Source organism: Nicotiana tomentosiformis, chromosome 11, assembly GCF_000390325.3.
Source record: "Nicotiana tomentosiformis chromosome 11, ASM39032v3, whole genome shotgun sequence".
Lineage (NCBI taxonomy): Eukaryota > Viridiplantae > Streptophyta > Magnoliopsida > Solanales > Solanaceae > Nicotiana > Nicotiana tomentosiformis.
The window spans coordinates 81225418-81240765 of record NC_090822.1 but is presented as its reverse complement, the minus strand read 5'-3'; the positions used below and the strand labels follow the sequence as shown (position 1 = coordinate 81240765).

Genomic DNA, 15348 nt, shown 5'->3' with positions numbered 1-15348 from the left:
ACCAGGAACATCACTTGTAGAATATGATCATGATCAAGACCAGACAGATTTCCCCTTAGCAGACACTAGCAACACTAGAGGAAATAAGCAATTGATAAAATCAACAAGAAAAATGAAAGAGTCTATATGGATGCAAGACTATATATGTGGAGGTACATCAGCAAAGCATTCAACAAAGAATGCCTGCAGATATCCATTAGAAGAGTACCTATGTCATTGAGGTCTCTCAGCCATCTATAAGAGTTGCTTGTCCAAGTTTATTGCTACCAAAGAACCTTTCAGCGATGAAGAAGCAATGATAGACCCTAGATTGATGGAAGTAATGGATCAAGAGTTGAGTGCTCTTAAGGAAAATGGCACTTGGTCACTAATAGATTTTCCAAAAGATAAGGTGCCAATTAGATGCAAGTGGGTGTTCAAAATAAAATACAAGGGAAATGGTGAAATAGAAAGATTCAAGGCAAGGTTAGTAGCCAATGGGTACAACCAAATAGAGGGACTGGATTACAAAGTTGTACTAGCATTAGCTGTTACACACAACTGGAGGCTACACCAAATGGATGCTTACAATGCATTCCTGCAAGGAGATGTAACTGAGGAAGTATACATGTGCTTGCAACAAGGATTTCCTAGACAGGGGGAGATTGTATGCAGGTTGCACAAATCCTTGTATGGTCTGAAATAGGGTTCACGATAGTGGAACCTAAAGTTGATTGAATCACTCATTAGCTTAGGTTTCACACAAAGTCATTTTGACTGCTCATTGTTCACCAAGAAAATTGGGACATGAATGGTAATCATCTTAGCGTATGTGGATGATCTTCTTTTAACTGGAATGATGAGAAGATGATTTCAGAAGCCAAAGACATACTGCAACATAGCTTCAAGATCAAGGACCTAGGAGAACTAAGGCTATTTCTTGGAATTGAGATAGCAAGATCTAAACAAGGCATTTTGATGAATCAGAGGAAGTTTGCACTCGAATTGATCACTAAGCTTGATTTGGCATGATTGAAGCCAGCAAGCACACCAATGGAATGTAATCAGAAGTTCACTACTGTTGAATATGATAAACACAATTACTAGGAAGGTGATGAGAAGTTGGATGATGCAGGACCTTATCAGAGACTGGTGGGAAAATGCTATATCTCACAATGACAAGGCCAGACATATGCTATGCAGCATATGTACTCAGTAAATTCATGCATTATCCCAAACAATCACACATGTAATCAGCAATTAGAGTGGTTAAATACATAAAAGTTGCCCGAGGACAAGGACTACTGATGAGCTCAAAACAGTCGACCAAACTCATTGCATTTTGTGATACAGATTGGGCATCATGTCCATTCTATAGAAGAGCGGTGACAAGATATGTAATGAAACTAGGAGACTCCTTAGTTTCATTAAAATCAAAGAAGTAGTGCACAATGTCTCGAAGTTCAGCAGAAGTTGAGTATAGGAGTATGACATCAGGTGTTTCAGAAATTTTGTGGCTAACAAGGCTTTATAGAGAGTAGGGTGCAGAATTTGATTTGCCATTTTAAACTGTGATATTAAAGCAGCAATTCAAATTGCTACAAATCCCATGAACGAACGAAACACATAGAAATAGATTTACACTTTATCGGATAAAGGATTCAACAAGGAATTGTGAAGACAAGATATGAGATGTTAAAAGATCAAGAGGCTGACTTATTCACTAAATCTCTGGGAAGAACACGACATGAGTATTTGATGAACAAGCTAGGGGGTGCTCAACTTGTTCGCACCATCTAGCTTGAGATGGAGTATTGACGGAAAGAGGTACATGTGCACATGTTGGTTAATTATACCTAATTTACGGAACAGTTAGTTAGCTTAGCTCTTCTCTGTATGTAAGTTAGTTAGTTAGTTAAAAGATACTAATTTAGTTGTATATATAGATGATCTAGCAGTGTAAATAAGTCAAGTTTTCAGAAATGAAATTCATTTTCCTCTCATCCATAGATTGAGAGTTTCTTTTGGAACCTTCGATTCCTCCATTGTTGATCTAGTCGAGATCACCTCTGAATTATATTGATTAAGAAAGTATAACACGAACTCCTTGAATTTCATACCGCCCTTGATAAAACACACACACACACACACATATATATATATATATATATATATATATATATATATATATATATATGATGGGCATTATGGACAAAAGGAACATGAAACTTAATGAATGGCATATCATGATTATTAATTATTGAGCACCTTCGTAACAATTTGAAATGTCTAGAAAGACTTGACCAATTATATTTTCTATTTATTCTTATCCACTTTACAGCTTGTTTGGATGGTCGTTACCTATTGTATTGTATCGTATTGTTACTTTAATTATGGTGTTTGTTTTGGTTGTCACTTAAATTTTATTGTATTGTATTGTTAAATCCGTCGTTACGTAACGACGAAATATGTCACTTTATGTAACGACTGATTTGGTGTGGTTGTTTGTCTTTTTCTCTCATCTTACCCTTCACTATTATTAAATTATTTTATTTTATCATTTATCCTACCTTTTTATATAGTAAATTTACCATGTATCATAATATTTCTTTATAATATTACAAATTTATTTTTCATATTGTTGGAACCATACAATTTTTACACTTTCTTATTCAAGTAGAATTAAAGTTTAAGTTAATGCTGTCCAAATATGACTCACTTCAAACAAGATTACAACTTGCATTGTGTAAGTGGTGGAGCCAACATGAAGGCAATCATTACATGAAAGTTTTGAAGGAAAAAGAAAAATAAAAAGAACTTTGGTAGGGACATTTGGTACTCCCTTGCATAGAATAGAATGATCGCTGTTACTATTGTCGTATTTTTCTATGTATATTTCGTGTAATAAAGACAAACACTGGCTGATGAGTGCAATTAAAGCGTTACAATCAATCTCCATTTATTTTCGTTTTCCAAAAACATCAAGAAAAGTAGAATATTGGACCAAACAAAAGTTGCATTATATGACATACTTAAAAAGGAACGGAAAAGCAAACTTATAATACCTTTCCTTGTTTTCATGACAAAGCTAATACTTATATTTCAAAGTAATTGCTTGTTGCAAAGAAAACTTGATGCCAGAAAATATTGTATTTTTTTTGAAATCATAGGAACATAAACCTGGCTATCAGTTCAGTATATAGTAAAAAGTTTCTAATTATTGTGATATATGACCACTTTTAACTTCATCACAAGAAATATAAACTTGTCAACCTAGGAATGGAAATGAGCACATATTGTTGAACGGAATCTGCAAAACTTTAAGGCCAAATAAATACAGACATTTTCAGTTGAGCACTCCAAAAATGTTCCAATTAGACACATTTTGCGTGTGTGTTTTCCACGTTCTTTAAGCGCGTTCAAGGTCTCCGAAATGGTCAATTCATTTTTTATCTTTTTCTTTTTCCATTTATCTTCACCTCCGTTTACTTGAAGGTCGACCACCTTGCCGGAAAGTTTCATGGCCGATGGCAAGTTCTAGGTTGGCTTGCAAACATGTTTCTCATTTTTCCACCAAAACACTATCACCAAGAACATTCCAAAAGATCTTAGATTTGGCTTTGCTAATCTCTACCCAATTCCAACAACACCACAATCAGCTGCAATTTTGCTGAATTTTTTTTGAGGAACAACACAAGAGATTGGTTCCTCAAATTCATCATCTCCTTTTCATGTATTTCTCAGTTTAAGTTTGTTTTAGATTTGAACCACTCGCCCGACTTCGAAAAAAAAAATCAATCTTTTTTCACTTTCCAGCTTTATTTCTTTCTTGCCACCACCAAACCAACTTAATTTAAGCATTCAAAGCTCATGATTTCTCTGCTTTCTCCACGAAAACTATTTCTTGATGCTTGCTTTCTTAGTTTTCATTAAAAGTTTCTTTCTTGCTCGGTTGCAGGTTCCTAGTGAAGAATTTCATCTGGCTTTTCTTAAAATCATGCCCAGATCTTAAAATATTTCTTTTTGTCTTGATGCATCATCTTGAGTTGATTGAATATTTCGAGCGGAGGGGAGGAGGCCATAGCAACCGTTCCCGGTTTGAGGAATATAGCTTTTTATTTTTTTCCCCTCAATTTTCTTCGATATATCATTGGATTTTCTTACCACTTCATCCGTGCGTGAAGTGCACACATCTTATATCTTTGTTGTTTTATGTCTGATTGAAACACTTTTAACTAGGGTTTGATAATAGATTTCCAAAATTTTTTTGAAAAATTTGCTTTTGGTAAAATTTGACTTGAAAATGAAAATGTGTTTGGACATATATGTGTTTGGACATACATTTTCAAAATATATTTCTCAAATTTATTTTGAAAAAATATGTATATTATTAGGGATTTGGCCCAAAACCAGCTATTGAGATAATTTTAGGATTTGGTATTTGAGATTTTGCCAAAATATAAGCAAAATTTATGATCAAACTTATGTTTGCCAAATAAAACTCAAGTATATTTTGACAAAATTTATGGTCAAACGGTCCTTAACGGAGTTTAAAATGAAAATATGAGACAAAGGGGATGCGTATGTATTTGGCCAAACTTTTTAGAGTGGTTTGTGGTCCATGCGCTTGTCTTGTTGCCATCAAATATTGTCACATGGCCAAAATGAATGTAACCTCACTTTATGAACTAGACCTTGTAGCCCCCAAACCCTCGCACATAAAAAACAACAAACAAAAAATACAAAGGAGGAAATTTTTTATATAAGCATTAAAAGAAGAGATTAGAAAGAAAATTAAAACAATTATGCAGCCCAGAGTTATTCTCTCATTCACCCTTCTATTTCCCTGATTTTACCTTCTATTTAATAGTAGAAGAAAAAGAATTAAATATAAAGATAGAAGAGGACAGAGGTGGGGGATGGGGATGGGGATGTTATGGGTTTCCATTCAAGTGGCTGAAAGGCCAGTTTTTGAGGTAAAATGAAAAGTGAAGAGAAGAATCTTATGCCCCATTTAACTTGATTGATGCTACTACGGATTCAGTTTTCTTCTTTCTTTTTTTAAGTGCTGACTTGTACTACTGTTGTCCACTTTATATTTTTCTATACTATATATACTCTGTTCACCCCACCCTCTTTCCTCTGTCTTATTGTTAAATGCTCTTTTTTTAGCTATGATTTATGAACTACAAAAATAGTGTATAGATATACTACTACTATCTCGTACTATTAGCCGGTTTGGCCAAGAGTGTTTTGTTTTTGTTAAAAATTGAGGTGTTTGGCCAAGTTTTTGCAATAAAAAAAGGTATTTTTGAGGATAAAGTTTTTGAGAATCAGAAAAAAGATAGCTTTTCTTTAAAAATATTTTTCTGAAAAATAATTTTAAGAAAAATATACTTATAAGCAGTTTTTAAAAATTTGGTCAAATACTAATTACTACTTAAAAGTACTTTTAAAATTAATTAACCAAATTTCTTATCCAAAATATATATATATTTTTTTAAAAATCACTTTTCAAAATAAAATTATTATAAAAGCTTGGCTAAACCTGCAATATATCTGCTTTCCTTTCTTACTTACTCTGACGTCCCACCACTTCTGTTCTGTCTCTCTCTATCTAATGATCTTATCTCCATCTTTTTTCTGTTATCTCTTATTCTTCCCTCACCATATTTAGTAAAAACTAAAATACTTTCAAAGAAGAACAACTCTCTCTGTTATGTCACTACTACTCTAGCTCAACCCTCAAAGTGTAAGGTATGCCATTCCAGTTCTTTTTCCCAGGTTACTGTTTTAATTCCATATTTGATATTTCCATTTCTTTTTTTTCTCTCTTTTTTGTTGATGATAAAATGATCTACCAGTTCTAGCAGTGTCTACTTGTTTTGAGTTTTATATCAATAGTATTAGTAGTATTTGTTTGTAAATTTTTTAACTTTGTGTGCTTTTCTGGATGTGTAAGTGCTGCTTTTAGTTTGTAATTTGGCTTTTGTTTATGTGATTTAATTATTTGGGATCTTACATATATATATATATATATATGGTCTTTAGTCTTTTAGCATATGTGTTAACCACTATTAGTAGTTTTTTTTTCACTATAAGCAAGTTATGGGTGCAATTCTGTTTTTAGCAATATTCAATAAAGGGAAATATGGATTACACTGGAGTACTGTGTTTTTTTTTCCTCTTTAAATTCCTTTTGTACCAAATTTTGAACTCTGATACAGTTATCTTGAGCTTATTATATGTATTCGATTAGATCCCACCCAAAGGAAAACAAACTTGGTTGGATTGAAGAAGTCAATTCAGACAGTAAAGTTTCTGCATGTTAATCTCTGAAATTTCCTAAGCCTTTCTGAAGATATCGAGTCAAGAATAGAAGGTTTTAGATTCTTTCTTGTATTATCGATTAGCCTATTGTTTTAAGCAAACAAGTGTAGAAAATTTTCCTTCTTCTAATCGGATTTACATTGAGCATCAAAAGAGAATAATTTAGTGAAATTATGCCCTCCCGTTGCTTCTTTGCTCTTCTTCCTAGTGTTGTTTTAAAAAAAAAAAAAGATATTAAACATTAAACGAAACAAATTCAAAAAACAAAGAAAAGAAAAGCCCCAAGAATGCCATCATAATTTAGACCCGATCTCTTTAGTCAACACAAATTCTGGGATGTCGCGATTTATTCTTATGCCTGCACTAGACCACGAACTTGGCTTAAACCTCCAAGAAGATCAGGAGTTCTTATTCTTAAAACAACAAATTTACAAATTGTTGTCCATCTAATTTCTTGAGTAACACAAAGCAAATGGATATAGTGTAGCTTAGTGAATCTTTTTCATTGAGTTGTTTTGTTTGTCCGAGCACGGAACCTTATCACGTTATAATCCAGAATTACCTCGCAAATACTCTCTTGTATGTAACTGTGAACTCCACTCAGACTAATGTGTGATATGAGCATACAGAAATCACTTTCCTCTTTAATCATGGTAAAATATAGTTTATTGATAATCTAACAAAGAGATTTAAGAGACTTTATGCATCCTTTTCTAGTAAAGGAGCTAATGACCTATGTGATTTATGCTCTTCTAGAGGTTATTGAATCAAACTTTCTTAGTGAACTGTAGCTCATATTGTTGTGCTGATTGCTGATATATATGATTCCATTTTAGACCCATAGATCACTTCACTTTTTGAGATTGTCTTGCAATTTTTCTATCTTGTTGAGTCCCCTCTACCCCAATTAACCGCGTCTTCAAGCTAGCGTTTATCAAACTGTCTTTTGTACTGGAGAACATCAGACATGCTTTTGCTTATCGAGCTTTTATTCCTCATACCTTTATACTTCTAGGCAGTGGAGATTATTTTGTCGTTCAAAAAATCATTTACTTCACTGTACCTGCAGGTTAATCAAGGACCGGAAGTCGTCATCGAATCTGTAACCAATTTTTTGCAAGCAACATGAAGCCCCCAAATTTCAATCTTGAATCGGAAGACGAGTCTGAAGTCAGCAGCAGCCAAGTTGCCTCCTCCAACATTTCCGCCCAAGAAATCTCTCCTGATCCTTATAAGGACAGCACTACCAATTCATCCTGTCTGACTAACTCCTTTAATCTTCAGCAGGAGTCAAAACCAGTTACTCTTGACTTGACTCTTGGCTTCAACAGCAGTGATGCCGAGTTGAAGGAACATGCTGAGACTGGCAGTGAAGTAGTGCCGCATCCTCCAGCTGCAACGGTACCAAGGATCTTCTCATGCAATTTTTGTAGGCGCAAGTTTTATAGTTCGCAGGCTTTGGGAGGACATCAGAATGCACATAAGAGGGAGAGGACTCTGGCAAAGAGGGCGATGCGGATGGGAATGCTATCAGAGAGGTATGCCAGCTTGGCATCACTGCCCCTTCACGGGTCTGCATATCGATCTCTTGGCATGGAAGCTCATGCGTCTATGCACCAGCGAGCGTCACAACAAGAAAGGCATATGCATGCTATTAGAGGCGGGGCTAGATTTGAACAGGGCTATATCGGGGTGCCAGTATATATGGAGGATGATGAAGTGGAGATGTTTTGGCCTGGTAGTTTCCGCCAAGTTGAGGGAATTGGTGGCAATGTGGGGTTCAACTCAGGTCAGAGTTCCAATATTAATTTTGTAGCAATGGCTCCACCACCTAGGACAGATCCATCATTACCTGATCTTAATTTGAAACTGTGACACTCACACTTCATTTCTGTATCTATTTTCAGCGTCCTTTTCCAAAATGCACGGTTAAATTCGCGCTGTACAGGGAGATAAATGTCTTAGATTGATTTGAGCTTTCAACTTTACCTCATTAGACTGTTGTCTTCCTGAAATGTGCTTAATTCATTACTTTGTTTATAAAATTGTACAAGATTATAAGGAAATTTCACATTTTTGGAACACTGTTGATATCATCTATTCTTTCTGTATATCCTTACTTTCCTGTTAGTTTTTAAGGATTGTTTAAAATGGACTCTAAGGGTTGCAAATACCCATGGTAGTGTTTCTTTAACCAATTTGTAGAAACTTCAAAGTCTATACCCTATTTTTCACTTTTATTTTATTTAATATGATGATATGAGTTGAACTTAAATGAAGAAGTGAGGATTTATATAGCCGACCCTAACTTGTTTGAATATGAGGTACATTTGTTGTTGTTCAGGGTTAGTACCTTGACGTTGCAAGAGAAACTGCTTAAAAATTGTACAGCTTTTAGCCAAGAATTGCACCTTTCACTTTCAATTGAATTACATACAGTATGCACCTAGAAAAACATTGGTAAAATTTTTCTGAAAAATAAAGCAAGACAAGTAGTAGTTGAAAGATCCTCTTTTAAATTTGAAATTTGATCTACTTTCTTCTGCATAAGGCATGAAAACCAGTTGCCTTTGCATCCACTTCACACAACACTATAATTCGTCTTCGACTTCTGGATTTGTTCTTAAACCCATTTGTCCTTTCTACTTTGGATGCGATAGTTTCTTCCTTTCAGAGTAATGTAAATTCGAAAATCCGTGCACGTATGATTGAAATTACAATGGACAAAGCTGGCTGGTTGAGTTTTACCTGTATGAGATCTTTAACGTAATCGGAGGGTGCGCTATGGGCATTGAGCGATTCGAGGACGCCAGACTCAAGATATCAGTTTGTTAAATAAATGTTTACTCCCTTTTTTTTACTTGTCCACAATGAACTTCGCACACCTTTAAGAAATAATAAATAAAGTGCATATTTCACCGTAGTATCCATTATAATGATAGTATTTTGAGAAGTATTGGAAAATGATTTGTGAAATGAGTAATTAATGATAAGGGTAAAACATCAAAAAAATATGGTATTCTCTTGATTTGCTAAAATTAAAAAATAAAAGTAAAAATATATTTTTAGTATAGTGGACAAGTAAAAATGAACGGAGGGAATATAAAATTAATTGGTTAAAAGATTATAATACTCTTTTCCCTTTTCAATGTATGTGAACTTATTTCCTTTTGGCCAAATAGGTGTACAACCCCTTAATTAAACTTGGCTCTAGTTTTCATTTTGACACTTTAACCTAACGCTTTTCCTATTGAACACTTTGACCGTATTTTGTCTATACCAATTAAACACAACGCATGATCGAGCTGTAAAAGCTTAATCGCGTGTTTTTAAACGCTTCCGGTGTGGAATAGGTTACCAATAAAATACTGACATGTGTTTATTTCTCCGGGTCAGATAAAAACCGACCCATTTTACTTTACCTCCATTTTATTTTACCTAACTTATTCGATTTTTCACCCAAATCTCCTTTCCTTAACCTAATAAACCCTGATTAACTGCATTGAGACCAATTCTTGATGGAATTTTCATCGATTTTGAGTTAGATTCAATTTTCTATCAACAACATTGCTCAACTATATAGTATAATACTGAAAACCGTTTGTTGCTTTCGACCGTGGTGGTGATTGGAGTTGGTCGTGACTGGAGTTAGCTCAATTTCGTGGTTTATGCTCTTTCAATCGAAGTTTTCCATCTTGGTAAGCTTTTATTTACCGAATATTTAGTTGGTTTTGGTTGTTGTAATTTAGTTTTTTGGAGTTTGTGAAAATTAGGGTTTTTCAATACAGTGGTAAATCTAGTCATGTATGAAAACGAATATATTCTGGTGGATTTTCACCATGTCGACATATTGTCAAAGATCTTGGCCCGAGATATATAGGGGAGAGGGGTGTGGATGATCACATGATAGACAAGAACTACTTTTCTCTTTTTGAGCTTCTGTCATATACAAAGGATATGAGTATGAGGTATGCTGAGGTATAGGGAGTCTATTTAATTAATCCGAAAATAAATGACTTTGTCTTGATTGAAAATGATGAACAATTATATAATATAGTTTGTCACTCTAATCATCTCGATAATTTGGAATTGTTTATTAAGCATGTAGTAAATTAGGGCGTGGATGTGAGGCTTGACTCACAGGTCATCTCAAGTAGAGGCAGCTTCAAGTACCTTGGGTTGATTATCTAGGGGCGAGACTTTTATGTGGGCCAGAAGTTGTTGAACTACGTGAAACTACATTAAATAAAGAGGCTAGGGCAACATTTACTGTTCTAGAGGATATAAATATCCAAGAAACTGCTACAGACAACACATTTGTGGCTGAAGAATATCTAGTTGATGTTGGGGTTTTAGGTGAGAATTTACAAGGGGCTGAAGAAACAATAAATGCAGATGTTGGTGTTAGATCTTTCAAGTAGTGAGTCTGAATTAGATCACATACTTGATGAAAACGATAGTGATGTACGTGAAGAACCCACTTTATTAAAGCATGAAAGAAGAAGAATTTTTTTTTAGAAGAAACAGAGAAAGAAACCTACTATAACAGAGGAGATTATTCCGGAAGAAGCTGGAATGGATAAAGGCTTTAAGGATATTGGTAGGCCATCTAAGGAGAACAAGTTTGCTTGAAAATTAAGAGGGGATGAGGACTACTACACCAGTTCTGATATTGAAAGTGATGATAACACAAATGACTTAGATGTTTTAGCTGAAAGGGGTATTGAATTACCTCCTAGAAGGAGAAGTAAAAAGGTAAGGTTTGACCCTGATTGTTACCTTACTATTTTTGAGCTTGGTATGATTTTTGAAAATGCTGTAGAATTAGGAAAGCAGTGGCCTAATATGCCGTGGAGAACAAAGTACAACTAACACTTAGGCCAAATGAGAAGGATTTGGTTAGAGTTAAGTGTAAAGGTGTGAATTGTAAATGGGAATTGTATGCAAGCAAATATGGAGATTTATGTGACTTTACTGTGAATAAATACTATCCAGCTTATAAGTGCAATACCAAAAACAAGAACAAATTATGTACTTCTAAGTAATTTGCCAATAAGTATAAAGATAGGATTATTTCTATCTAAATATTAAGTTGTGGGAGATTCAAAATTTGGTCAGGGATAAGTTAGGTTTGTATGTTGGAAGGATTGTTTGTTATAGGGCTAAGTGTAGGGTGATAAGCCAATTAATGGGTGACTGGAAGATGGAATTTAACAGGTTGTGTGATTATGCTGATATTATTAAGCAAACAAATCCTAGGAGTTCTTGCTGGATCAGGACAGATAGTGAGATTGTTCCAGACAAGAATCTATTTGTGCATTTCTATCTCTGTTTAGATGCTTTAAAAAGGGGATGGTTAGAAGGGTGCAGAAAGATCATATGATTTGATGGTCATTTTCTAAAGGGAATCTGCAAGGGTGAGTTACTTGTTGATGTTGGTAGAAATAAGAATCAAATTTTTCCTATTGTATGGGTTGTAGTTGATCAAGAGACAAAACACTCTTGGAGCTGGTTCATCACATGCTTGATTGCAGGTTTACGGTTAGGAGATAGTGTTGGCTTAACTATTATGCCAGATATGCAAAAGGTGAAGTTATAGTCAACTTTTGACTTATTTTTTTCCTGATTTTATATGATGTCTACTAACATTTCTTACTATTTTTAGTAGGGACTAGTACTAACTATAAATGAATTACTACTAATGGCAGAACACTGAATGTGTATTAGACACATTTTGTCTAACTGGTCCAAAAATTGGAGGGATGAAGAAAGGAGGAAACAGTTCTGGAGATGTACTAAAGCATCTTATGAAGTGAAATTCAAGGAAGAACTAGAGGAAATGAATAGCTTGGTTATAAGATAGTAGAAAACTTGTTGAAATATGATAAAGAGTATTGGTGTAGGGCATCCTTTAGAGAAGATTCAAAGAGTGATGTTATTGAGAATAACATGTGTGAAACATTCAATTCTTGGATAGTAGGACATAGGCACAAGTCTGTTATAACTATGTTGGAAACAATTAGACATAAAATCATGAAGAGGACTATTGAAATGAGAAAGTTTGTTGAGACTTGGGTTACTCATCTTGCGCCAAGGGCTAGGTTGATCCTGAAAGAGAACAAAGTCCTCTCTAAGAGGTGTAATGTTATGTGGAATGCAAAACACGAATTTGAGGTTGATGAAGGTGTGTACATAATTATTGTTGATTTTATAAATATGACATGCACTTGTAGATCATGGATGTTGAGGGGTATTCCATGCCAATATGCAGTATGTGCATTCTATGATAAAGAAATGGACCTAGATGATTATGTTGCCCATTTGTATAGAAAGGAAATTTTTCGTAAAGCTTACCAGCATTTCATTCAACCAATTTTCAACATGAGGATGTGGCCAGAATCAACAAATCCATGTATAAAGTCTCCTGAACCTAAACCTTTGCCAGGTAGACCAAAGAGATGTAGGATAAAAAACAAGGACGAGCCAAGGAAATAGCATAATAAGCTATCAAAGAAAGGGATGAATATGACTTGTTCAAATTGCCAACAAAATTTGGATGCAAGAACATGTTAAGCTTTACATTGTTTTACATTCTTTTCTTACTATTATTTCAACATGTTCCAAGAAGTGCTACTCAACAAAGTCAAAATATGGCACTACCTCCACCAATATCATCTCAAGAAATACCATCTCAACAAAGCAATCCATTATCCATATGTGAGGATACAAATATTGTCAAAAGACAAAGAAACAATCAATCAACTAGGCTTGGTAGGTAAAGAGGAAGAGGAAAAGGCCTTACACTAGGCAGGGAAAAATAAAAGGGAACTAAACTTGGCATAGGTAGGGGATATTTTGCATATGCTATAGAAAAATCTACTAGCACTAAACCTTCAACAATATCTCAATCTAGAGGAAGCTCAAATAATATGCCAACCATTGGACATAAAAGGCCAAGTCAAGCTAGTTTTGTAATTTTCACCGACACTAGGACTGGAACTACTATCTTGAATGTAAGGGTGTATAATTTTATTGTATTGCAGTTTGTGGTATTGTTATTTCCAACTTTTTACTAATATATAGAATGTTGTAGCTTGGTATATCATATGAGAGAGTCATATCAGTTGGGACATTCAGGGATACATCCGCAACTAATATACACAATGGATTTAATCCCCTGGTTTGAAGTTTAAAGAAAAAAAATGCAGTGACAAGATCACAACTTCAGCAGATGAGTGCATCAAGGAAAAAAGGCCCTTCAAGTACAAGTTCATCTTCAAAGTAGCCGACTTTTGTAAAATATTATCTAAGTTTTACCACTGGTTTTTTGTATATTTTGGATACATTATGTTTTGTTTGAGCTTAGTTGATTGTAGGTTGCAAACTAAGTCTCTATTTTTAGCTTCTACGTTATGTATTTTGTAGACCAAAACTATGTTCTGTTTTAGAGCTTCGATGTAATGCTAGTGTCACAACCCGAAATCTTAACCGCGGGGTCGTGATGGCGCCTAACGTCCACTTGCTTGGTAAATCAATATTAGTACACAACTAATCATTTTTAGATAAATTTGAAAGCAAAACATTCAGAACTAAGGCTGTAGAGTTTCAAAGTAAATATAATAACTCAAACATTGACTAGTCAAAAATCCGAAATCTAGTGTCACAAGTACATGAGCATACTAAAGTGCTAAAACCAATGTTTGAATAAAAGTACAATTGTTTGAAATAAAATAAGCAGTAACACCATATAAGGAAGACAACTCCAGGGTCTGCGATCACCGTGAAAGTCTATCTCAAGTCTCCAGATGTAGATATGATCCGAGCATAAACACTGCTAGACATCGTTGGGACCAATACCAGAATCTGCATAAGAAGTGCAGAGTATGAGTACAACCGATCCAATATATTCCGTAAGTGTCTAGTCTAACCCCGACGAGGTAGTGACGAGGCTTTGACAAGACACTTACTAAAAATATGTGCATAAGATAAGAAATAACAAGTAGAGAATTTAAAATAATAATGAGGCTGGAACACGTAAAAAGGGAGTAAGATAAGAACAGTAAGTATAAAATCACCAAGTAGCCTCTTTCTGAAATGAACAACAATTCAGTCAAATAATTCACAAGTTCGGAAATCAAATAAATCAATGAAATCATCAAATGGTACGGCATCACTCTTTGTGCTTTCCATCTCATCCTCACCATGTAGTATAATAAATGCAGGGGAACGACATCACCCTTCGTGCCTTTACTCTCATCCTCACATAATATAATAAATGATAATAAATAAATCAAGTGCATGGTATTACCCTTCGTGCTTTAATCCTCACATTCGCTCATTCAATGATAACAATATACAAATATGGCACGGCAACACCCGTCATGCTTTTCACTCTTCTTCACCAAGCAACAACAATAATCCAAAGTATCAAGAAAGTTGGAAAACCACTTATTTCAACTTCAATCGTGGTGTTATGATACGCAAACTCAACTTTCGATATCCCAACAACTTCAAATTATTCAATAAACACGAAGTGAACCACCAAATAATAATAATCTAACTAAGGCATAGAAAGCATAGTAAAATAAGCAACATAGTACAATATATCAATTTCTACTTGTATGCTTTAACCCATGATAACACATATATAATCGTCACCTTGCATGTACGCCGTATCCACATATAATTCACATAGCAAATAGAACAACAAGCCCCAATTTCCTCAAATCAAAGTTAAACACGATACTTACCTCACTCCGCAACCAACTCAATCAATCAACCATGACTTTGCCTTTCAAACAAGCCTCTAAACCAACTGAATCAATAAATTTGGGAAGAAAAAGTACTTCAAAATCGTCTCTAGAGTGTTTGGGGTTGAGAAATGGTGTAAAATAAGCTAAGTACGGTTTTCCCTTTTTTACCCGGTTGCAAGTCTTGCATTTGCAAACACTTGTTCGTAAATGTGATGCCTGAAACTGCGACACACTGACCGCAAATGCGATCAGTGTTTAGATGCACAAAAGTGGAAAATGCGACAAA

General features: G+C 34.7%; 1 protein-coding gene across 1 annotated transcript; it reads left to right on the top strand.

Annotated features, from left to right (window-relative positions):
* The first annotated feature begins 5543 nt into the window (after positions 1-5543).
* On the top strand, positions 5544-8405 carry LOC104105116 (zinc finger protein 4-like). Its single transcript, XM_009613362.4, has 2 exons — positions 5544-5736; positions 7379-8405. Exon 2 carries the CDS (start codon positions 7435-7437, stop codon positions 8182-8184), a length of 750 nt encoding a protein of 249 aa, XP_009611657.1. The 5' UTR covers positions 5544-5736; positions 7379-7434; the 3' UTR covers positions 8185-8405.
* Positions 8406-15348: the final 6943 nt, after the last annotated feature.

Bases quoted from the DNA above. Each gene is read 5' to 3' on its own strand.
- LOC104105116 (XM_009613362.4), top strand. From the start codon at position 7,435: ATGAAGCCCCCAAATTTCAATCTTGAATCGGAAGACGAGTCTGAAGTC.